The sequence below is a fragment of the Artibeus jamaicensis genome, unplaced genomic scaffold (assembly GCF_021234435.1).
Source record: "Artibeus jamaicensis isolate MK-2021 breed Jamaican fruit bat unplaced genomic scaffold, CSHL_Jam_final contig_525, whole genome shotgun sequence".
In the NCBI taxonomy this organism is placed as follows: Eukaryota; Metazoa; Chordata; class Mammalia; order Chiroptera; family Phyllostomidae; genus Artibeus; species Artibeus jamaicensis.
Window position 1 is genome coordinate 3,349,192 of NW_026521874.1, and position 23,497 is coordinate 3,372,688.

At 53.1% G+C, this 23,497-nt stretch overlaps 1 protein-coding gene across 1 annotated transcript in view; it reads left to right on the forward strand.

The window, feature by feature from the left end:
- Window positions 1-23,497, forward strand: part of CLIP1 (CAP-Gly domain containing linker protein 1) — an 89,509-nt gene that overhangs the window by 23,658 nt on the left and 42,354 nt on the right. The window contains exons 2-8 of the mRNA XM_053669949.1: window positions 3,817-3,990; window positions 6,663-7,234; window positions 14,422-14,546; window positions 14,934-15,156; window positions 19,107-19,304; window positions 19,913-20,016; window positions 21,875-21,935. Of these exons, the coding sequence (XP_053525924.1) occupies window positions 3,906-3,990; window positions 6,663-7,234; window positions 14,422-14,546; window positions 14,934-15,156; window positions 19,107-19,304; window positions 19,913-20,016; window positions 21,875-21,935 (1,368 nt within the window). The 5' untranslated portion in view covers window positions 3,817-3,905. The remainder of the gene's footprint in view (window positions 1-3,816; window positions 3,991-6,662; window positions 7,235-14,421; window positions 14,547-14,933; window positions 15,157-19,106; window positions 19,305-19,912; window positions 20,017-21,874; window positions 21,936-23,497) is intronic.

Consider the following 23,497-nt stretch of genomic DNA (forward strand, 5'->3'; position numbering starts at 1 on the left):
TACTCCGGGTTTTTTTTTCCTCTCTTCCTCTTTAGCAATCCTGGCTCCCAACACCTCTAGAATATGGGACATTCCTTGGGCCCCACTCAGGCCATGCCTTGGCCGGGAAGCCTTCTCTCTCTCACCCTTGTCACCTCTCACCTTCTAAACCCGCTCCAGGATCATCACGTGGTTTGCTATTTCTCATAAGTTGCACCGTATTCTTATTTTTTTTCCACATATGTGCATCTTCCCTCTCCAGCCAAATTGTAAATTTCTCAAGTGTAAGTCTGTGTTGTGTATCTTTTCTGTCACCTGTAGCAAGGATGACTTCTAAAAATACTGGTCCTCCCCGCAGCTGGTTTGTAGAGTCATTTAAACAATAGAGACCTTTTTCCGCATTCGTTTTATTTAATGAGCATTGTTTCTAAAGTACCGTGGGAAAGCCGTCGCTGACTAAGACATGGTTCCTCTCCTCCAGGCGTTCGTAGGCTGGTGGCATCAGTAGATGACACACACAGGGCCAGGTGTTAGGGAAGAGGCGTGGTCTCAGCCCCGTGGGAGACGTGAGGGCTGGCACCTTTTCCTCGGTGGGGGTTGGGGAAAGCATGGCGGGGCGGGTGAGTGCCCAGATTTGCCCCGGGCAGGTCTCAGCAGACGAAGACAGCTAGACTTGGAAAGGGCGTTGGGGGTCGCAGGCACGGCCTGAAACAGCAGCGGGCAGCTGAGAAAGTGCCCAGGATTCTGCAGGGCTGTTCTGGATGCGGGTCACGTGGACGATCTGTGAGCGTGTGATGGAGAAAATGACCGTCAGGTCACTTTTCTAAATCTGTCCTTTGGCAGTGATGCGAAGGCTGCAGTACCAGCGTCCCGGAAGGGCTTGAAAGATAGGTTGCGGGCTCAGTGCCAGAGCTGTTCCCAGCGGGTTTGTGGAGGGGCCCGAGGCTTCCTAGGTGACACTGAGGACGGGGCACATTTGGGACCACCGATGGCAGAGTACCCGTTTTACGTGGAGAAGGGCCCAGTGTCCGTGTGCCACTATGTTCCTGCTGCCTCGCACACCTGTCTTTCCGCGGGTGGAAGTTCAGGCTCCGTGTATCGTGAATGCCGAGCGTGGTGCTGTAACAGTGACAGTGGTCAGTGCTGTCACCGCTGACTTGCTGTCCAGATCAGTCAGCACGTGAACCAGAAGCTCAGCCTTCTGGGAGCCCCTCTGAAACGAGGGTGTTAACCCTTGGAGCCGCGGAGTGCGTGGCGGCGGCGGCGGCGGCGGCGAGCGCAGCAACAGGCCGGTCACACGCTTCGTCCCTGCGAGGTCCCCAGGGAGGCTCCATGTGTGTGATCGCATCTACTGATATATTAGAGCTTAAAACAGAACGTTTAAAGTACGTGAATTCTCAGCAATAGTAATGAACCCATCATGTATGATATAAATTTTAAATGAAGAATGACTGTTTTCTAAAATAAAAATACTGAATGAGAAGATGGCATTGCTTCACATTCTTGTCGATTGCTTTCGTGTCTGGCTTAACAGAGGACAGCGGTTCTCCGTGTGACCTGTAGCGATACGCCGTGTGGGCCCAGGTGCAGGAAGGAGGCCGGGAAAAGGGCGTTTTCTTCTTTGATCCCAAAACTTGACAGGTGGTAGTTTCTTAAAGGTGGAATCTGAAACTATGGACAAACTTTTGTGGTTACATAAAAATCTATTGGTCTAATTTGTTCTTTCAAGGAATGCTTTACCCATGAATGATTTTGTAACATCTTACATTGTTGGCCGGAAAATATTGATTCACTGAGTTAGGCGAAATATTGGCACATTTCATTATATGATATAAAAAAAATTACACTTAATACCATCGATCTCATCAGAAAAGGCGTTAGTATGGGGAAGCTGTCAATAAAATTTATTCCGCTCGCAGCAGAAGCTTAAATTTTTATCATTGTTAACACGTAGTTGTTTTCCTTGAACTGACAGGCTGGCGTAGTTCACGTTCAAGGAAATACCTGCCAGAGCCGCAGCCTGAGTGGCCGTAGACATCCATTCAAGTGCAGGTGGTGTCCTTGAGCCAGGCGGCTGGCCGAGCGGGCGCTGTGGGTGCGTGCCTGCATTTCCGGGGCCCCGCTGTCCAGTGGTGTCCAGCGGGAGTGCCCCGTGTCCTTCCTGTCCTGTTACAGGGAGGAATGAAGAGGCATGTGTTACTCAAGGGTTAACTTTAATAAAATTACTCATTCTTCTGCCTCACCGCATTCCCATGTGAGAATGGCTCTTTTCCCCGGCAGGCGCTGGTGGCAGAGACGCAGGAAAGAGCGTCCTGTGGCCTTGGCGTGGCACCTGTGGTCTGTACCCACCATTGAAGTGCGCGTGTGGAGTAGTGGGAGGGGCAGGCAGCACCGCAGTCGCACTGCGACAGAGTTTCGGCCCCTGAGCGGGTCTCGGCTGCCTCAGGAGCACGTGGGCTGCACCTAGAGAAGCCCCGCTTTGTAGTTGCGAAGGTCAGGGTTGGTGGCACAGCGTAGCCCCATGCCACGCCCACGATCTGACCCTCGGCTGGGGAAGCCCAGAACTCAACGTCTTCACCCGTTCGCTCAAAGAGTCGACTCCTGCATCGTACTGACAGGTTTAGAAAATTGTAGTGTATAAAATACAACTGTGTGTATTTGTAATGAGAAAAATGCCGCGGGACACCGTCCCCTCAATGCCGCGTCCCCCCGGCTCTGCAGTCCCGACCTGCCTGTCCCCCGGCGGCGGTGCTGGCTTTCAGACCCCACGCGTGCGACCCTCAGCCCCCTTCCAGCGCCAGTGAGACGGGCACTTTCCTTTTAACTCCCCTGTCGACACCTCTCGGGTCCTCCTCCTCCTTAGTTTGGTGAAATGTGATCGTCTCCCTTCATTTTGGTGTATTTTTATGTTTAAAAATGTTGAGTTCTACACATCGGTGTGGGTGTGGGCACACGCGTGTGTAGGAACCTGCAGTTTCACGAGACCCTGGAGACGCGTGTGCCCTAGTGGACAATGACAGGAGTACCATGCACGCCGCCCCCCTCCCCCGCCAGCCTAAGAAATTGAACATTATGTATGTTGGCATTCGGTGTTGTTCTTATAACCAATTACTATAAAACAGCATGATTTTTTTTGTTAGATTTCAGGTCCATTGTGTTGAGGTTGCTTTCCTCATAAATCACTTTTTTTAGTATACTACTTAGTGACAGTGTGAGACAGATGATTTTAGTGCTCAGCCGTTCTTCCCTGTGCTTCTGGGCCCACCCGGTCGCTGCCCCCGTCAGCCTGGCGCAGGTGTCTCTGAACCCTCTTCCATGGGCCGCGGGCGGGGAGGCGCCGTACGGAGCTGGCGCCGCTGGACGCCACAGAGAAAAAGGGAGAGTGTGGCTGCTGTCAGCTACTTGTCTTCAGGGTAGTGCATCGCCCTTACATCCATTTCCGTGGCATTTCATGTCTTTTTTTTTTTTTTTTTAAGGATTTTATTTATTTCTCTTCAGAGGGGGAGGGAAGGAGAGAGGAAGAGAAATATCAGTGTATGGTTGCCTCTCGTGCGTCCCCTGCTGGGAACTGGCCTGCAACCCAGGCATGTGCCCTGACTGGGAATCAAACCGTGATCCCTTAGCTCGCAGGCCTGCGCTCAATCCACTGAGCCACACCAGCCAGGGCGCATTTCATGTCTTTAATATCCAGTTTTCTAGCTGCCTGGGTTCAGTGCAGAGGTGGTTTGTTATCATAAGAAGAGGCTCAGGCTGTGAAAGCTACTCTAACAGTAACTGTTGTTCCTGCCTCCTTGCTCCTGGCGATCGTGAACTCTTCTTGTGTTTTCCTCTTTGCAGACTTGACCCCGAGACCCACTTCACTGTAGACCCGCTCACAGCTATACCGATGGTTAGGGGGAGATAGTGGCACCGGGCGAAGGAGGACGATGAGTGCGCTGCGACCCAGCGGGCTCAAGGTCCCCACCAAGATCCTCAAGCCCGGCAGCGCGGCCGTGAAGACACCTGCCGCCGGTAAGGCCTTCTGTCTCCCTGAACGGCGAAGGGATTACAACCCTCTACGGAGACTTCGATTTGAAGGTTTTTAGAGGACAGCCTTATAAAACTTCGTGTTCATGAAAATACCTGAAAGAGTTTTAATGAACAGAACAGCCTTTTATGTCTGAAAGTCTTAATCAGCGAGGAGTTTACTTTGTTGTAGGCTGTCCTCGTTTCATGGGGTCGACTCAGTGTCAGGTGATAAAACGTGTCAGGTACCTTCCGTGTCTGATCCGCACAAGGGAAGGATCTCACCATGAAAGATCCTGGTTCCCCCCCCCCCAACCCCGGGTCTCCTGCACCCCTCAGGACCGTGGGTTTAGGGGTGTGTAGGGCAAACAGAGACCAGTCTGGATTGAAAGACGAGGCCATGCTGCTGGAAGGAAGGTGGCGTTGGCATCGCGGGTGCAGGCAGGGCGGGGACTGCCGTCCAGCTGCCGAGGGGACCTTCCCCGCTTTGCAGATGGGCCCCTGCCCTCGATGACCTCCAGCAGCCCCTCCCTCGTCTGCCCTGCACCTGCTTCTCCAGGGTCTCCGTCTCTGGACCATAACGATCAGTTTAAGTCCTTGGCGAGAGAGGCGGGGGGCAGAGGGCTTCTGATGCTTGCTTTTATGGTCTTTTTATGTGACTTACCTACGGTGAGACACACTGTGTGGCCAGCCCTTCCGGACAGGCGCCCCCCGTAACGCATCAGGCCCAGCGCTGTGTAAGGTCTTCTGTGAAGATGCTCATTCGCCTTCCAGGCGGCGGGGGTCTTGGTGTGGGTGTTTGTTCATTTGTTTGTTTTTCCACTGCTGTATTCTGCCCACACACCTGGAACTTTGCCTGGCACATAACAGGAGCTCTGTAAATATTTGTCGATTGAATGGCGATCCCAAGTTCTGTGTCAGGAACAGCCTGATTTTTATCAGAAAGGACATAAAACATTTTAGGTGACAGGAAACCTTTGCTAATAAAGCAAAGAATCATAAAGAAATAGGTTTGGTTCGGGGCTATTTAGCTTTGAGGAAAGCAGTCAAAATTGACCTCCGTTCTCCTTCCCTCAGAGCCCTTCCTCCATTTAAGACCCCGGCACGTTCCACGGGGCGTCCCACTGTGACGATCGGTCCTACATCAGAGCCCTCTGTCTCACTGGTGGCACTTGTCCTGCACGCCCCTTCGCATGTAAAGGCCTGGAGTCCAGGGGTTGGGAGCAGTTCGACTTCGCGTCCCCAGCAGTGCTTGGCACACCTGGGTTTTTTAAAAGAGTACAGCAGCTTATTAACACTGAAACTTACGTGCTTAAAAGGAAAGAATTGCCAAGGAACTCAAGGCACTTTTATGGGTCGTTTTTCAGAAATCCATGCTTGTAGCCCCCTGGGAAGAGGGGTTGCTGATGTATAAAGCGAGAACCAACTCTGAAAAGCTGAGTAGGCTGGCCCCTGCCTTTGATGGATTATTATCTGTTCTACCTGAGGGCATTGACTTGCTTCTTAAAAAAAAAAGAAAATCCTGCACAGACTGAAGCTCCGCAGTCTCCTGTAGGGTAGTGTGAAGAGATGCAGCCCCGGCCCGCTCCACTCCCATCAGGTCTCAGGCCACGCACCGCCTTCTCCAGGAGGCCTTCCCTGACTGCTCCCCCCAAGGGCGCTGTGTCCTCCTCCATAGCACTTTGGCTGCCTGAACCTACTGCCCATCTCCGCATCTCTAGACTGAGCCTCGTGAGGGCGCTTTGTCCAGCTCTGTCCCCCAGCGAAAACACTGCCTGGGGCTTGTCCCAGACACATGGGGCGTGAATAAATACGGTTTCTCATTGACTGTACACCTACAGACCCTCCAGGCAGACACCACTTTCCCCTGCAGAGGAGACACTGAAACTCGGAGAGGCCCTGTGGCATCCTAGGATCACAGGACGCCCAGTCAGGGCAGAGGGACTAAGGTGTGGGCCTTCTTTGCCAGTTCCTGCGGAATGTTCGTTACACGCTTGCAGGATGAATGCTTGGATGCGTTTCCAGGGAAAACATCACGTTTCTGGCAACACCTAACGTCCGTCTTTGCCACAGAGTAGCGACTGCATGGTTGTCTCCCCTTCACGGGCCAGGTGCTCTCTCCCCCCTCTGCATCGCCAGCTCTCCTAGCAAAGGGGGGCTTGCGTGGTTGTCCTGGAATGATGGCGACAGGGGCCACAGCACGGAACCCCTCCTTCCTCCATCAGACCTCACTGCGGGGCTCTGGTACACGGTCCGAGTCAGCTCTTGTCGGCTCTCATTGGCCGCTCAAAAATGCAACCAGAGGTGGCCGCGTGGGTGTTTGCTCGTGACGTTCAGGGTGGAGGTGGAGTGAAAAGTGAAGTCAGAACTGTGTTGTGACCGCTGAGGAAAGCACTCATTTTTGTTGGTTTATTTGTTCTGACTGCTTCCAACCTTAATTGCAAATAAGGATTAAATCTCACCAGTTTAAGCTTCAGCAGCATTGAAAATGGTAGTGATGGGTTGAGCAATTTCTGCCTCCCTACTAAAAAAGAAAGGAGAAAAGCGGAACCCCTCTCCAAGAGCTGCAACTATTCCTGTTGCTCTTGGCTTTCCCTGGTTGGTTTTCCTTTAATTTAGGAGCCGTCTGCTCGAAAGTGAGATCGAGTCCTAGTTCTGATCCTTTCTTCTGTTTTCAGTCGCCGTTCCCGTGGAAAAACCTGTGCCCAGTGAGAAAGCACCCGGTGCCCCTTCCTCCGAGGCACAGGAGGAGTTCGTGGACGACTTCCGTGTCGGGGAGCGGGTCTGGGTGAACGGAAACAAGCCCGGGTTCATCCAGTTTCTGGGAGAAACCCAGTTTGCCCCAGGCCAGTGGGCCGGGATCGTGCTGGACGAACCCATCGGCAAGAATGACGGCTCGGTGGCGGGAGTGCGGTATTTCCAGTGCGGACCTTTGAAGGGCATATTCACGCGGCCTTCGAAGCTGGCGAGGAAGCTGCAGGCCGAAGATGAAGCCAACGGCCTGCAGGCGACTCAGGCCTGCCGAGCGGCTTCGCCTCTGTCCACGTCTGCAGCCAGCTCCACGGCCCCCTCCCCGGCCCCCCCCTCAAGTGTTGCTCCCAAAGCGTCCCAGCCAGCAGCGAAGGAAGCTGCGGCCACACCGCCCATGAGCAACCTCACGAAGACTGCCAGCGAATCTACCTCCAACCTCTCGGAGGCCGGCTCGATCAAGAAAGGAGAACGCGAGCTCAAAATCGGGGACCGGGTGCTGGTGAGTCCGGGGCCAGGGGGGCGGAATCACAGGGGGGGGTTGGAATGCAGGCTCAGGGTCTGTTCTGGAGGGGCGGCCCCCCATCTGTGGAGAAGTGAATCGGCTTTGCTGGTCGTTCCATCTATACGCAAACATGATACAAATCGGAACCTGGCCGTGGAGTTTGAGCCTAGAATGCGCGTGAGTTTGCACCATTCGGTTCTTGTTTTCTCTACCAGTGTGGCCAAAAGCACAGTGAATTCATACCTTATAACCATTAAGGTGACTTTACTCAGCAAAACAGGTTCAGGAGAGGCCTTAGATGTCTATAAAAGTTTTTTAAAACGGCTTTTTTTGTTGTTGCCTTAAGAATGCACAAGAAGCTCTTCCTTCCCACCAACTAAAGTGAGAAAGCATTAATTGAAGTACTAGTCACGTAGGGCGCTGTTTGGCTGCTGAAACAGAAAGCGTGACGAGGTCAGGCTGGTGTAACTCATAACTGCAGGCATCCGTGGGGACGTCATGATTCAGGTGGACTGGGAATCGACCAGGCAGAGGGAAGTGGTGGCGAGAGAGAACGTTCTATCACAGGAAAGGGCAGAATCCCGAGATGAGAAGGGGCTGGTGTGTAGAGGAAGAGGCCAGTGTCCTTCCCCAGGTGCAGCGAGCACCTGGTAGGAGGTGACACTGGTCACCTAGCCGGGGTCCGCAGGGGCGGATGCCCAGGGTGACGCGGGGCCTGTGGGGCTGGGCCGTGTGAGGGATTTTGGTTCCGTCCTTCAGAGTGGGAGCGGGATGAGGGATGCTGCAAGGTCGCAGTTTGGAAAGGTCACTCCGGCCGGTTGTATAGTTAGAGAGGCAGACGAGACTGGGTTTGGGGTGACCCTTCCTTGAAGAAGTTGGGTGTTGGGGAGAATAGGGGTTTCAGGCTGATGCTGGAAGAGTGGCGGGCCTAGGGGAGGTTGAGTTTATTGGTTTACCTTTCTAAAGATGGCCGAGTCCGAGTGTGAACTCTCATGACCGAGTGGCAAAGAGGAACAGCTCAGAGACACGGTAGTGAGAGCAGCCACGGGGCTCGATCTGGGGAGGTGGGAGGGGGCGGCGCCCTTGATGGAGAGGGGGACTCACTCTGGAGGCCTGGGGGGGGGGGGAGGCCGCTCTGCAGGTGCAGGTGTTTGGGGAGGTTTGCGTGGCATGTCCCTAGGAACATTTTAATTATCTTAATTACCTGTTCAAAACTAGCATGCAGAACTATACGAATCCGTGAGAGTCTGAAGTCGTATGAGTGTGTTATTGGAGATAAATTCTTTCCCGCCTTTGGGTGGTCTTTCTAGGGGAAGTTACAGGGGTTTCTCAGAATCACAATATCTCAGAGCTGGTGAGGACCTTCTGGGGTCACCAAATGCCTCTTTTCACCTGTTAGACTGAAGCCCAGAGGAGAAAGGTGAGGACTTACCTCCAGGTCGTGAGGCCGTGTGACCTGTGTCCTCATACGTCACTACTCTTTTTCTCCCCAGTCCCAGTGTTTTTTCCACTTTATGCTGCTCTGTTTAATAGAAATCTTTCATTTAGAAATATAAAACAGTTGTACTTTAAAATTAATTCATTGAGGAAATTAGATTTAGAAATCTAAAATGTTTGATTGGAAATATACCTATTAAAGAAAAGTTCTGTTGATTCCCAAACTCCTAATGGAACTCAGGTTAATTATTAGATCACTGTTATGAGATAATTGGTGTAGAATTTCCCAGCCCCACATCCAAGGCCACAGGGCCCCTGCCACATGGACCGCACCTGTGCTGAGGGGACAGGAGGCTGGCCTGCCCCCCCCCACACACCCCTCGCCCAGACTTCGCAGGCAGAGCAGGCAGGGACTTCTGCATTAGGGGCGATGTTCAGCCTAGTGGCTTCTGCGAGATCTGGTGACAGAGCTCCTGAAGTGTGATGTAGCAGGTGCCCCTCTGTGTTTTTTAAAAAATATATATTTATTTTTAGAGACTGGGAAAGGGAGGGAGAAAAACATCCATGGGTTGCCTCTCCCACGCCCCCAGCCGGCGACCTGGCCCATAACCCAGGCAGGTGCGCTGACTGGGACAAGGCCCGAGACACTTCGCAGGACGACGCCCGCCCACTGAGCCACGTCAGTCAGGCAGGTGAGAAGTTCCCCCTTGTCACTCCGCCCCCCTGGGCTCAGAGTCCTCAGTGAAGTGACGGCGTGCACGAGTCCCGCAGGCTTCGGCAGCTTCTGGAGACCCCAGCGGGGCTGGTCAGAGCCGCTTCTAACAAACGCTGCCGCGAATGCTCCGTGGGGCTCGTTGGCCGGAGCTGCCACGCTCTGCCCCTTGTGACGGGCTGCCCTGGGCCGTTGCGACCGTTCACGTGACTCAGAGACGTCCCTCCTTCTGCACTGGGGATCCCTGGGGCCGCGAATTACCTTGTGTGTTTCTGAGATGGCCTTGCTGCGTGTCTGGGCTGTGCACGGTATTTCGAGGCTGTGACATCAGGTTCCTGAGAAACATGACTCCCTCCCAGCTGTTCTGTTTCAACGTGGACGTCCCAGTGTCTGGGACTCTGTTCTACGCTGGATTCTTAGCTCGTGGCTTATACATGAGAAGGAGAGGAGATTGCAGCCTTTTTTTTTTTAAGTGACAAGCTTTACTTTGCTATGAGCCACCCAGGGCTGTTACACTGAGAATCTTACCGTGTACGCCTATAAACCTTTCAGAAGCTGTGAAAGGGGGGAAAAAATCTTCCCAAGAAATAAAAAGTATCTTTATTTATAAGGTTTATTTTGCTTGTGTTTGAACCTTAAATAACTTGCAGCTTGTCTGGTTTGTCCTTCTTTGTGTTTTTCTTCATCTGTTCAACACTCGTGTGTGAGATTTCTCCATAACATAAATCTAAAACACCCCTGTGGTGGGGTGGTCCCGTGTACACAGCATTTTACAATGTACCTTGGCAGGTCTGGGGCATTTGTGCCCCTAAATACCAGTGTTGACCTAACACAACAGGCTGCTGCTCAGTGTCACACTGTTTGGAAGTCGTGCGACTGCCTCATTTAATCACAGACATTTAGATTGTTCACGGTTTGGGGACCTAGAAATGACACTCCTGAGCCATAGGATACATGCACATTTAAAACGGCAATAGATATTGCCCAGTTACAGTCTAAAAAGCTTTTACTAGTTTATGTTCTCACAAAGAGTACAAGTGTGCCCTTTCTAATTTGAGTTCTTCTTTTTCTCAGTCCTCCTGCCAGTGACTGGGAAGCCCAAACCTCCGTGTGTGGCTGTGACATTGCCCTTACGTTGGGCATTTGTTCGTCATCTGCTGGGGCCAGGGGAGGGTGGGGGAGTCCTGCGCTGAGGAAGCTGCTCTCTGCCGTGGCCGCTCTGGAGCTGGATGGAGGGGACGGCGGTTGTTAATACAAGGCGCTGTCATGTGTGCCCCAAGGTCGAGAAGATTCCAGGTGTTTGCATTAGTCAAAAACTCTTTTAAAAATATATATTTATTTGTTTATTTTTTAGAGAGAGGAGAAGGGAAGGAGAAAGAAACATCAGTGTGTGGTTGCCTCTCATGTGTCTCCTACAGGGGACCTGGCCTGCAACCCAGGCACGTGCCCTGACTGGGAATCCAACCAGCGACCCTTTGCTTCACAGGCTGGCACTCAGTCCACCAAACCACTCCAGCCAGGGCCTTTTTTTTTTTTTTTTTAAATTATAGCCAAGCTAGTGGGCAGGAAGGGGATTTTCAGAGTTGACTTTTTCTATTACGATTAGTCTAACAGACACGGGTTCCCGTGTGCCACGGGAATCTGTTTCTTCTTCTGGTGGCGATGCTTTCCGCTTGGCCAGTCTTGATATCTGCCCCTAGCACATAGACTGGGTCATTGCGGCTTATACTTCACGTAAACGCACATACTGGGACTCACTGGAACTCGTGAGAAGTAAAGCCCGACTGTAAAATAAAAGTCGTGTGTAAATGCCCAGAAAAAGGTTTCGACCGTCGAGTGTTTAAGTAGGAAAGCACATGAGTGATTTTTAGGACTTTGTGTGCCTCTCTGTGTCTGTTGGAGATGCTTTGAGTGGTTACCGATGATCTTTCACAGGGAAAAGGAAAGCGTCTTGTCTGCTTTATGAGCCTAGAATTTCAGGTTTGGCCGGAGGAAGAGTAAGCTGCCTGTTCTGGGAACTAAACAAACTTGGTGGCCTGGCATTCCCCCACCCCCGGGTAAATGTATATGTTACAAGGCCTGCATTTAGAGGAGTAGTTGCTAATCGGTCATGTGGTCATTCTTCATCAACCTAATCTGGATGAGGCCTGTGGTTTGCTCGGGGATTTGACTGCCCACGGCCCGCCCATTGGATGGACGCCTCTCGGAAAAACAGTCATCGTGATGGTGACTTAGATCACGCACAAAGCCTTCAACAGACTCTCTAAGGAGGTCAAGTCACCCTGAACTAATGCTCTGCCCGCGTGGCGTGGGCCAGACAGCTTCTCCGAGCGCCGTGGTGCAGGAGAGGCAGAGACAGAGGCCAGCTTTATGTGGGTGGCTCCGCCGACGCCGCGCACACCAGGGAGACCCGTGAGGGGTCGGACGGGGCGGGTCTGGAGCTGCGGCCCGTCAGACACCACTCAGAGTTATGTGGGTTATTTCAGTTAATTGTCCTGTAATTAAACAGTCTATAATTGCCCCTATTTTACTTGTGAGGAAACAAATTAAGCAATTTGACTGGTTAGTAGACAGAGCTGGCATTTGCATCTGGCCCGCTTTCGCGTTCACGGGAGCGTAGCTCTTCCTCGCCTGCTGCCATAGGCTGTCTTGTCCTTTCCGTTGGTTGACGTGGAACAGCGGCCTTTTCTATGTGGGTCACCACCGAGGGGTTGCCTTCTGTTCATCCAGGACATCTTGGTCGAATGCCTGCCCCGCTCCGCCGGGCGCACCAGAGGTCCTGCGACACCTCCCTGACCCCGGGACAGGCCCGTCGTCTCCCTTCTCGCCTGGAGCACCTCAGACCACAACCCCTGTGATCCTTCCATTGGTGGCGCAGGAAGTGTCTCTTCCAGAGAGCAAGCTTCGAGGCCCTAACATCTTCTGTCTGCAACAAAGGATTATACAGAGCGGGGAATTCGCGTGTTGTCCCAAACTCACGAAGAGCTGTGCTCAGGGAAAAAGTTCAAATAAGTGCCTTCAGTGTCAAAAGCAAGACAAAAAATAACTTAACACTGGTCTGAAGAAATTAGGAAGTAAAGAACAATAAACCAAAAGCAAGTAGGGAAAAGGAAATAGTAAAGATGCAAAGTGAATTAAATAAAATAAACAGCATGAAAAATGAAAGGGGAAAACTCAAAAGCTGCTTCCTTGTAAAGATCAACAGCAAATCACCTTCCCAAGGTAATCTGCGTTTAACACAATCTCAGTGGACTTTTTAAGAGAATTAGCCAAAGTGATCTTTAAATTTACTAAACGAGCAGACCTGTGTGAGGGGGGTGTCGCGCACAGAGTTGACGCCTGTCCGTGGCGGCTGATGTCGTGAGCGGGAAAGCGTCAGGCTGCAGAGAGGCCCCGAGCCACCGCAGAAAGGGCGGCACTCCGGCCGGGTGCAGGGCCGTGTACGTCGTACCCTGACTCGTGTGAAAATAACACGGATGTTAGCATCTGCTTCCGTGTGCCCACGTGAGGAAGGGCTGCTGGGACGGGTCTGTGTTGGGAGCCGGTGCCGTCGCGGTTGTCCGTGGTGGTGGGCAGGTGGCGCAGAGGGGACCAGAGCTGAGCAGGGGTGCTCTTCCCTCCACCTGTGTTCCCGTTTAACACTTTGGAAGGATTAGGCCGTATTGGCTGTTGAAGAGTTCATTTAAATTTGGTATGTATAGTTTTTAGATCGGTAAGAAAAAGGTGGACATCCCAAACGAAAAACGAGCCGGGTGCCTGTGGTGGTCCCTCCCCGTGTGCGGGACACGGGACGGCCGTCACAGGGCGGGGAGGGCAGCCCAGGGCCAGCAGCGACTGTCTCTGGGGGTGACAACACAGGCATCACGTTTAGTTCTGGCTGGTAATGTCCTTAATTTCCTTCAGTGATCCACCTCTTTTAGAACCAGTGGAATTGGCTCTGGTTGGCGTGGCTCAGTGCACTGAGCGCTGGCCTGTGAACCGAAAAGTCGCCAGTTTGATTCCCGGTCAGGCAACCCATACATTTTCTCCCTCCTCCTCTCTCTTAAAAAACAAACAAAAAAATTATACGTACAGTACTGTTCTCAGCTCTTTACATCTATTAATTTAAAAAATAAAATAAACTTGGAGTTAGAAAGGAAATTAAGAAAAAAGAAGCTCAGAAGAAGGAAACGTGAACATATTCGGGAGCAGTCAGGGAAACACACACCGGCAAACGTGACCCGGCCTGTAAAGCCGTGGTAAACGGAGGGCCGGGGCGGCCGCACAGGTGCTGAGCCCGGAGAGCGGCTCTGACACATCCGTGTGCTCGTGTGTGCAGGGGAGAGAAGGTGACGAGGGACCATGTGGCGGAGAATGTAGCGGCAGAGGAAGGGCCGTGAGTAGAGACGCTGGTGGGTGATTGGGGCACAGTGCTCCTGTGTTTTCCCAAACGATGGCTGGGACCAAGAGTCAGACGTTTAAACAGATCACATCCAACAGTTCATGTAAAATAGCGTGTGAAGAAACGAAGGCCTTCAGGGTGGAAAATAGAGTTCACATTTACACGCAACGTGCAGTTTGGCCGAAGACAAGGGCGTGTGCACATGTGAGTGTCCCGGACACGTGTGCGTTGTTGGTTTCCATGCATAAAAGGCGGAGAGGAAGTTAGAGAGAACCAGCGAAGCCTTCGTTACGGTGGAGGGTGGATGAATGTTGTTTTTCTTAATGAGGTAGGGGTTTTCTTTTTGCAGCAAGTATTTACTTTGAAACAGGGAAATCGCCCTGGATTAATGAAATGTTTTCCTAAAGAAGGGAGTAATTTCGTGGGCAGCCTCAGCAGCTGCATGGGACCCAGGCGGTTTCATTACTGGGCTGTGTCAGGGGCGGAGTCACTTGGGTGTAATATGTCACCCAGGTCTGCAGGGCCACCTCTGGAGAGGACGCTGTCCCGAGGGGCAGGGGAGGGAGGCGGAGCCTGCCGACTGCGACGGTGGTACCTGCTTGATTACTGGTTGGAATCCGCTCACCCCTTCATCCTGACGCTCTCTTCTTCCAGGTTGGCGGCACTAAGGCCGGTGTCGTCCGGTTTCTCGGGGAGACGGACTTCGCCAAGGGGGAGTGGTGTGGAGTGGAGCTGGACGAACCTCTGGGCAAGAACGACGGGGCCGTGGCGGGAACAAGGTGTGTCGGCCGCCCCCCCGCACACGCAGGTGCTCGGGCAGAGCCCCGGAGGCTGTGCCGGTCCTTTCCCCCCCGTTTGGCGGGCTGCTGTTCGGTGGGGTCCCTGTGTTGCCGAACTCCTCTGCCGTCCGCTTATCCGGTGGTAGAAATGTATATTCCCGCTGTTACCCCCGGTAGCTGGCGAGTAATTCCGTGTCCACGAACCATGTTGTTCGTGGGCTTCTTTACCAGTCTCCTGTGGGAGGGCTGCGTGCTGCGCGCCAGGCCAGGCCACCGGTGGACGTGCCTGCCCACCAGTCATGGCAGACGAGTCAGGAGAGCCTTTTCGTGATAGTTGTTATTTCTCGTAATTAACTTTGTCATTTCTCTCATTATTGTTTTCTAAAGGTATTTTCAGTGTCAACCTAAGTATGGCCTGTTCGCTCCCGTCCACAAAGTGACCAAGATTGGCTTCCCTTCCACCACACCGGCCAAAGCCAAGGCCGCCGCCGTGAGGCGGGTGATGGCGACCACCCCCGCCAGCCTGAAGCGCAGCCCATCAGCGTCCTCGCTCAGCTCCATGAGCTCGGTGGCCTCCTCCGTGAGCAGCAAGCCCAGTCGCACGGGATTAGTAAGCCTCCCTCTCCCTCCTCCCTGCATGTCTCTGCTCCGCCTGCTCTGCTCTCGGCTGGCTCGGTCGTCCCTCCCCTGTGCTGAGTGCAGCTCGTGAAAGGCCCAGCAGGTTTCACAAAATGAAACTCCAGCAAGAACACACGTTTTAAAATAAAGTTCTTAATCACCTCTTCCAGATCCTTGAGGCTTAAGAGGTCACAGTTCTGGGTGGATCTGTTGTAACTACTGATGAAATGACTTCTCTAAAATTGCTTCGGACGCTAGAATGGCAGGGAAATTAGGGGGATCCTTTTTGTCAAGGTTGTAGATTTCTTTCTCTTTTATTTCAACTTTAGGATCCAAAGTAGCTTGAAAAGCCATGTCCCTAGGATTGTAATGCGGTCTCACCCACTGAAAGCAGTGAATAGTTGGGGTGGCCGGACTTGGGCCAGAGGACGCAGAGGGGAACTTCCCAAACCTGAAAGGGTGCTCGGAAGAGCTGTGTTTTGTTCTGCTCCTCTCTCCGTCTCCTGCCCCCACCCATCTTCCACTACCCGCCCACTTAGGTCACTAAAAATGGAGTTAAAGCGGGCAGCCTCTCACTCCTGGGTGTTTTATTAGGATCAGAGCAATGACTTTCAGGTTTCATCCCCCTCCTTTAAGTTTGTTTACCCGAAGGGAGGCAGTGAACTTTGAATTGGCAGCGTGAGGTGGTCCTCCAGGCTGAGTCCGGGATCTCTGCGTGCTGACGGCGAGGCGCAGGCGGGGGTCGGGATGTCAGGAGGTGGGTGTCGCTTTGCCTTCTCCGGGTTGACGCCCGGCAGGGAGAGGAAAGGCGGAGGGTTTGGTCCTTACAGCCGGGCTTGCGCTCCCGCCAGGCAGCTTCTTCCTCTTGTGTCCAGGGCAAACTGAAGTCCCGCTTGGACTATTTCACTTTGCATTTGAAAAGAAAGCCTGCACCTTCGACAGAAGAACGAACGTGGACTTTACGGAAGCTTGACGAGAGCAGCGGACTGGAGGAGAAGAGCTCCTCGGTCTGGACGCAGCCTCATTCCATCGGCCCGTCCCGGGCCGTGCCACAGAAGGGTCGGGTCTGGCCTCGGGGTTCTCTCTTGCATAATTTTATCGCGTTGTAGTTATTCGTGCATTTCTTTGGGAGATAACCAAGCCCCCTGCGTTTCCCCCCCCTTCTCCCTCCCTGTCAGACCAGTTCTGGGTCCTCTTCGGTCACCTCAGCAGGGGACACTGGCGAAGGAGAAAGGAGTCTTCTTGCCTTGTAAAAAACAGCTGCTTTTAAAAACATTTCTATCCAAGGTAGCTGTTGTTTCTGAATCAGAAATCACCGTAAAGGAATATGCCGCGGATATAGGAAAATTGCAGTGATTTGCTAGAACTGTGTCTCCGCGGTACAGTCCTGTTCACACGTGTAGACAGTCTAAAGGTTCTTTCATGCAGAACGATCTTGTGAAACCGCAGAGCACAGAGGAGCCCAGACGTCCTGGGTCCGCGGCACACGTAGCGTCGTTTTCCCTGGTGCCCCAGCCCAAAAGCAGTGGCCAGCAGTTCTGTTTATTAAGTAATTACGCTCAAACAACGTAATGTCCATGTCCCAACCATTCAGTAGCTGCATAAAAAATGGTACCTATCCATGACAAGAGTAGGTATTTTAAATTCATTCTTAAATAACCGTAGCTGGTGACACTGCCTGTCAAGCCTTGGAATCTTCCTGAGCCCATCACCCTCCGTTACGGCCGCACTGGTTCCACGAGGGGCTCGCTTTTCGCTGTGGCAGTAGCCCTCACTGGGCTTTGGAGAGACGTGACGTTCTCCAGAGGATTGATGAGCATCTGAGGAGTGAAAAAAGAAAATGGAGTCACTGTGGTCAAGCTGCCAAATCACTAAAATCTCACAGGCGGCCCAGACCGGGCTGGCCCAGCGGGCTGGGCCTCCTGAAGCCGGGGCTCCCTCCTGGTCTGAGTCCCGACCAGGGCGCAGGCCTGGGTTGCGGGTTTGGCCCCCCACTGGGGTGCACACGAGAGGCGAGCGATGGATGTTCTCTTTCTCACATCGACGTCTCTCACCCTCTGTTCCTCCCTCCCTCCCTTCCCCTCTCTCTAAAAATAAGTAAATAAAATATTTAAAAATAAAATCATATAGGCTGAGGCATGAAGAAATAATTAATTAGCCTGGGAACTTAAACTTTTGAAGTTTCCATTATGCCTGGAGAATGTATAGATCTATAGGTACAGATATCTCCTGTAGATAATCCTCTGACAACCCCCTGAAGGACTTGGGGAAGAATGTTCCAGACCACTGGACATCCAGAATATTATCTTCTGGGACCAATCCAGAGGCTAAGAATGCAGGACTGAGTCTTCTCAAAAGGTTCTTTTTACTATAAGGACTCTTAGATCTTATTTCTTCTTCGGAAGAACTTTGGATATTTCCTAATTGTGTCTCCGGCCTGTAAACCCTAAGACCCTTGAAAAAGGGGCCCTTAAGTGTTCCTTTCTGGCTAAAGCCTGTTGAAATGGAATCACATCAAACTGGTTGTGTGTGTGGTGTCCAGCAGGTGCCGCTGCAGTTCCCTTGAAATTTAAAAACATGGCAGGGGAGTTTGGGGCAGGGCCCTGGGAGAGCTCTGCGTGGGGTTGGGGACCCCCGATTCAGTGCACGCGAGGACAAACGGTAGTTGGGAGAGTATGATTTGACCAGATGCGGAACGAAGTTGGGGAGTCAAGGCCAGGGGGTGGAAAACCAGGAACTCCCCGCCCCCAACACGTTCAAACGCTCACAAAACTCCGAGAAACAGAGACGACCTTGGCAAGGACGACTCGGGTTTGGTTGGATTCCTTCACTGCCGTCGTGATCCAGTGGCCTCCCTGTGGATCGACAATGGACCCTCGTCCTTAGTCCGTGTCCCGGACAAGAGCGCAGACGGACAGAGGACGGGAAGAGCGTTCAGGCCGCAAGTGCCGAGGAAATGGCCCTGGACAAGGCTCACCGGGGCAGAGGCCTCTCCCTGACGCCCAGCCCCCGAAGCCCAGCTCGGGGGGACAGCGCCCGCCGTGCCCGTCACCCGCTTTTCTCTGTGTGTTTGCGTGACTACTGGCCTCAAGATGGACGACAGAGCCCAAACGAGCTCCTACCCCCTCCCTTCCCCTTCCTTCTCCATTTCTGTCGTTTCTTCTGTCCTTCCCTTCCTGCTGCTCTTTGTTCATGAATTTCTTTTTCTTTCTTCTCTCTGATATTCTTTCTTCCCTTTCTTATGTATGTGCGTGCCCAGACGCATGCACGCACATGCACCCGCTCCCACACACCTGAAGGCGGGTGGTTTCCCTCTGTCTCGCGTGTGAGTCTCTCTGGCCTGCCTGGTGAGGCCACCTCTGCCTTTCCCTGTGAACCGAGGTGAAGGAGGTCCCGACAAGGGTCCGACTCTCCAGCTGTTCAGTCAATTGAAGGAAGGTTCGTGATGCCAGGGGTGACCTGGTGGTTCCTTAATGGTATTTAGAAGCTTAAGTTGGAGAAAGTCTCAACCTCAAATCTAAAGATCAAAAGGTCACCCAAACGGTCGTGAGAAGGAAAGCTGTGAGTGAGGCTTAGGTGGAAGAGGGATTGGGAGAAATGCATTAACCGGGATCTCTGGAAGATCCCTCGATTCCCACAAGGCCCCTGTCAGCTGGCCGCAGGGCCCCTCTGATGGGTTTGAGCCAGTGTTGTTGCAGACGTGCTCCCAAAGGTTCCATGACCTCTTTCCATTGATGTGCTCTCTGCAAAGCCTGAGGACGGAAGGTCCTCCGGCTCCCTTGCTGCCTCATCCCCGCACCCCACCCCACCCCACCCCCGCCCCCCTGGTCTCTGAGCCGGGCTGCGCTTGGGCTTCGCGGAGGGGCCACCACCTGCTTGCCTTGCTCCACCTTGTGCCCCTCGCAGCGTCATTGCCCTTCACGTCTGTACCTTTCTTTGCAGTTGACTGAGACCTCCTCCCGTTACGCCAGGAAGATCTCCGGCACCACCGCCCTCCAGGAGGCCCTGAAGGAGAAGCAGCAGCACATTGAGCAGCTGCTGGCGGAACGGGATCTGGAGAGGGCGGAGGTGGCCAAGGCCACGAGCCACGTGGGGGAGATAGAGCAGGAGCTAGCACTGGCCCGGGATGGACACGACCAGGTGAAGTCTGGCGCTGGCCTTGCCGTGGAGATGGTGATGGGTTCCAGGCGGATCTCGCGGCAGAGATGGCACAGGTTCTAGATGGAGGGAGGAGGCCGGGCTGCCTACTCGGTGCTTGGAGCGGGGAGCTCGTCTTAGGAGCCCTCGCCAGGTCTTTCTGGGCTTGTCTGAGAGCTGTGACCAGGGGTGTGAGTGTGCGTCATCGTGCAGATGGAGTTCTGTCCTCCCCAAGTCCCCCTTAGCCTGCGGTCTTTATGTCCGGGCCTTCTGGCCTGTCTGCGTTAGGTGAGCTCGTGTACCAGCACTCGACCTGTGTGACAACTTCTGGCTTGTAGATTGACCTTTGTGTGGGTGTCAGCGTCCAGAAAGGTGGGAGCCATTGCAGCGTTGTCTCCATCACTGTCCTGGTGGGGTTGCCGTCATCACCTCCCGGCAGTGCTGCCGGGAGCGACCCGTTAAAGGCCGTAGAACGCGTTTTCGTGGGTAAAAGGAGTCACAGTCACTAACGCCAGCCCACAGTGGTGCCACTTAGCTGTAGCCCTTTGCAGGCGTCTCTGGGCCTGCGTGGGGCGCGGCGGGGCCGCTCACCGACACCCTTGCCCCCCCAGCACGTCCTGGAGCTGGAGGCCAAGATGGACCAGCTGCGAGCCATGGTGGAAGCTGCGGACAGGGAGAAGGTGGAGCTGCTCAACCAGCTCGAGGAGGAGAAAAGGTGACCCCGACCTGTTCCCTGCTGCGCGCGGCCTCTTCCTTCTGCACCTCCCTTCCCACTGGCAGCCACGTTGGGGTCCCCCCTCAGGGCCAAAGGGACGACCGCGCCCAGTGGAAATTGAAGTCTCCATTCTGTGTGAGGAGGGTTTGCTTTGATTTGACCTCTTTTGAGTCCTTTGGCGTCATCTAGACATGGCCTAATTAACTGAACGAATATTTACTGAGCACCTACTGTGTGCCAAGCGTCCTCTTGAGGATCACCTCCGTCAGCGTGGTGGAGTTCATCCAAACCCAGCTTCCCGCCGGAGACTTTGCTGGTGGAGGGTGTGCTGGGTCCGAGTTCCCCGGGGTTTAGGGAGCCCCTCCTACGCGGCTGATGACCGTGTCTTATGTCTGACAGGTGACAAGGTCCCTGTCCTTGAGAAACGCAGTGCCTTATGGGAAAACAAGGCTCTTGTGGGAAGCAGTTAGAGAATTACCCAGGTCGGCGTGAGGTCAAGTGCTAAACTGAGAGAGAAAGCAAGTTTGGTTCTTACGGAAAGTCATCAGAGACGACGGTTAACAAGCCGTGTCTCTAAAAACAGCGTCTTCACGGAAACCACACGAACATCTCTGGTTGTGGGATATTTGTCTTCTGTTGTTGCTCTTAAAGCTGGCTCCTGTCATTTCCGATGGCAGCACCTTAATGCCCGAGTAGTCAAGGGTGACGGAGCGCAGGGCGGTCACGTGCACTGCCATGGGAAGGGGGCCGCACCTCGGAGGTGGGCTGCAGTGTCTCCCCAGGAGATGGCCGTGTCGGAACCTCTGCCCGCGTCCGACTGCGGCCCCGGGGCCGGGGAGGGCGACCGGTGCTTGTCTGCTGAGGCCCGGCCGGCTCTGCCATAGCTGGAGGGCTTCGCTTGCTTCCAGTCGGGCCACGTAGAACAGTGAGAAGTGTAGTGAGTTCGAAAGGTTTGTTTTGCACGTAGGTTACGAACTCTGTCCCCCTTTCCTTCTCTCAGCACCCAGTTTGGTAAAGACTCGTGGCATGTGAGTTACCCAGATTTTCTACCCTCAGTGCCATATTTCACTGACTTCGGACAGCATTGACCGAAACCCACACGTAGTCTGTCAGATTTTAAAACGCGAAAAGATGTGCATTTTAGATGCAAATAGAAATTTTAAAAGCTTATTTCTTTATTTATGTTTAGAGAAGAAGGGAAGGAGAGAGGGAAGTACCAATGTGTGGTGTTTACCTCTCCCACGCTCCCTTCTGGGGACCTGGCCTGCAACCCAGGCACGTGCCCTGACTGGGAATCAAACTGGTGACCCTGCGGTCCACAGGCCAGCGCTCAGTCCACTGAGCCACACCAGCCAGGGCGCAGATAGAATCCTTGACCGCTTCCCCCGGAGAGGTCACAGCCTCGTTCTCTCAGCCTTGGGGCCGGCACCAGCGCTGTCCCATCCCGGGCTGGGCATGGGCTGCCCGCCCACCTCGCCCTCGAACAGCTGACCTGGGTGGTGTGAAGAGAGACGTGTGTTCTGTGCCTCTTTCCCCGACGTTCTGCTTCTGAAAAGTAGAAGCGACGGGCCTGCGTCCCCAAACCTCCTTCCAGGGAGGTCAGACTTCTCTTCCCTCCGGCAGAGCTCGTCCCAATGAGGTCCCTTCTGCTGGTTGTGACCAGAGGCAGGAAGTGCACTCTCACCTCCTGCCCTTTGGGATGCGCCCCTGGGTGCGGCTCTGGCGCTGGCGGAGTGGCCTCTGCAGGGTGGTGACAGTCGACACACACACACACACACACACACACACACACTTTGCGGCGCCGGCGCCTGCTCCCCAGTTCCTTTCTGAAGTGCTTTGTTCCCGTTTTGTCCCACAGGAAGGTTGAGGACCTTCAGTTCCGGGTCGAGGAGGAATCCATCACTAAAGGCGATCTTGAGGTAACGCCCCTCCAGCTCTGCGAAGTGTTCAAGGGTCCCCGTGCTCAGACACGTGGGTGAAGTCACTGTGCCCGCTGCTGTGGCCAGAGCAGGGCTGTGGGCCAGCAGGGCTCCCGCCCCCGGCCTTGGCCCCAGAAGATTGCCCCTCCTCTCTGCTTGTGCTTTGAAATTCAGAGCCTGGAACTGGAGTCGGTCTAGTCCTACATCTGGCAGTGTGTCCCCGGGGGGGCGTTGGACGTCCCTCCCATGACCGCAAACGGCATGCCGTGGAAGGAGCGCCCTTGCGCTTCGTCCTTGCGGCCCAAAGCGAAGCTCGGCCCCGCTTTTCAGGGGAGCAGCACGAGCCATTTCTAGCCCTGGACGAGGGGTCACCGTGTGCTCTAGTAGTTGGTTTTCGGAAAAGTAAATTACCTCAAAAAAGGAGCGGTTCATATTTTAGCTTCCTTTACTTCCCTGGCATCTTTTAAATTAACAGAGATTTTTCTTTACCATCAAGTTCTCATCTCATCTCATCTCATCTCGATGGTGTTGATGCTTTTCAAACCACTGCTAGATATATGACGAATATAAATTATTAAAAATTTTCAAATTTTGCAGATTTTTGGTACTTTAATCTGTAATATCTTAGTAAAAATTGCACTTCTCTGTGCAGTTCTCAAAACATCACACACTTTTGCTAACGCGGTTCTAGAGCCTGTCGACCGCCCACGCCTTGCTTGCATTCCAAGGGCCCTTCCAAGTGGGAACTCTGGTTTCTTTGGAAGTAGATGTGTCTTTGTAGTTAGTAGAAAGTAAGAAAGCCATTTTCTGAGTTTTAGTTTTATAAGGCCCAGGGTCTAATGGATTATTAATAAGAAAACTTCTTCACTGATTTCCTATACAGTTAGACATTTTTAATGTACTTTTTTGTGTGTTATTCTCATCCGTTTAGAAACATCCCCAGAGTCTCATGAGAAGCCTCATGTCTTCATCCGATTCCTTTGAGATACAGCCGAGGGTGTTTGGGGGAGGCACAGATAAAAAAATGTTCACCTCAGCCCTGGGCTAGTTAAGTAGTCTGTAAACTTACTTAAAATCAGTCAGTATTTTTGAAACCCGAACATACTGGTACTTCAGTTGAATCTCTCTTGTCGTTGTTTAATTTTTTATTTTTTCACTGATAGCCAAAGAGCCAGATTTCTGAAGATCCTGAGAATGTAAGCGGGCACCTCCCCGTGTGGGCATCCCCTCGTTAACACAGATTGATTACAGATTAAAATGCTTATTGATACACTCGAATACTAACTGACCGCGAGGCATTGGCCCTAATGTCCCCGTGCATGTGGCTTTCAGAGCGGTTACATTTGTGTCCCAAGGAAACTATGTGACGGCCGAGCTCTGTACACCCATTCGTTTGGTTCTCAGGCATATGTGACGTTACAAAGAGTTTTGCCGAAAAGGGGGGAAGAAGAGAATTTTGTCTGGGGGCCTGGCCTTCACCTAATTCGTGCTGTCTTCTAAAAGAGATGATTGCCAACGGAGACATAAAGCATATTACATGAAGGAGTTACAGAAATTCCGGG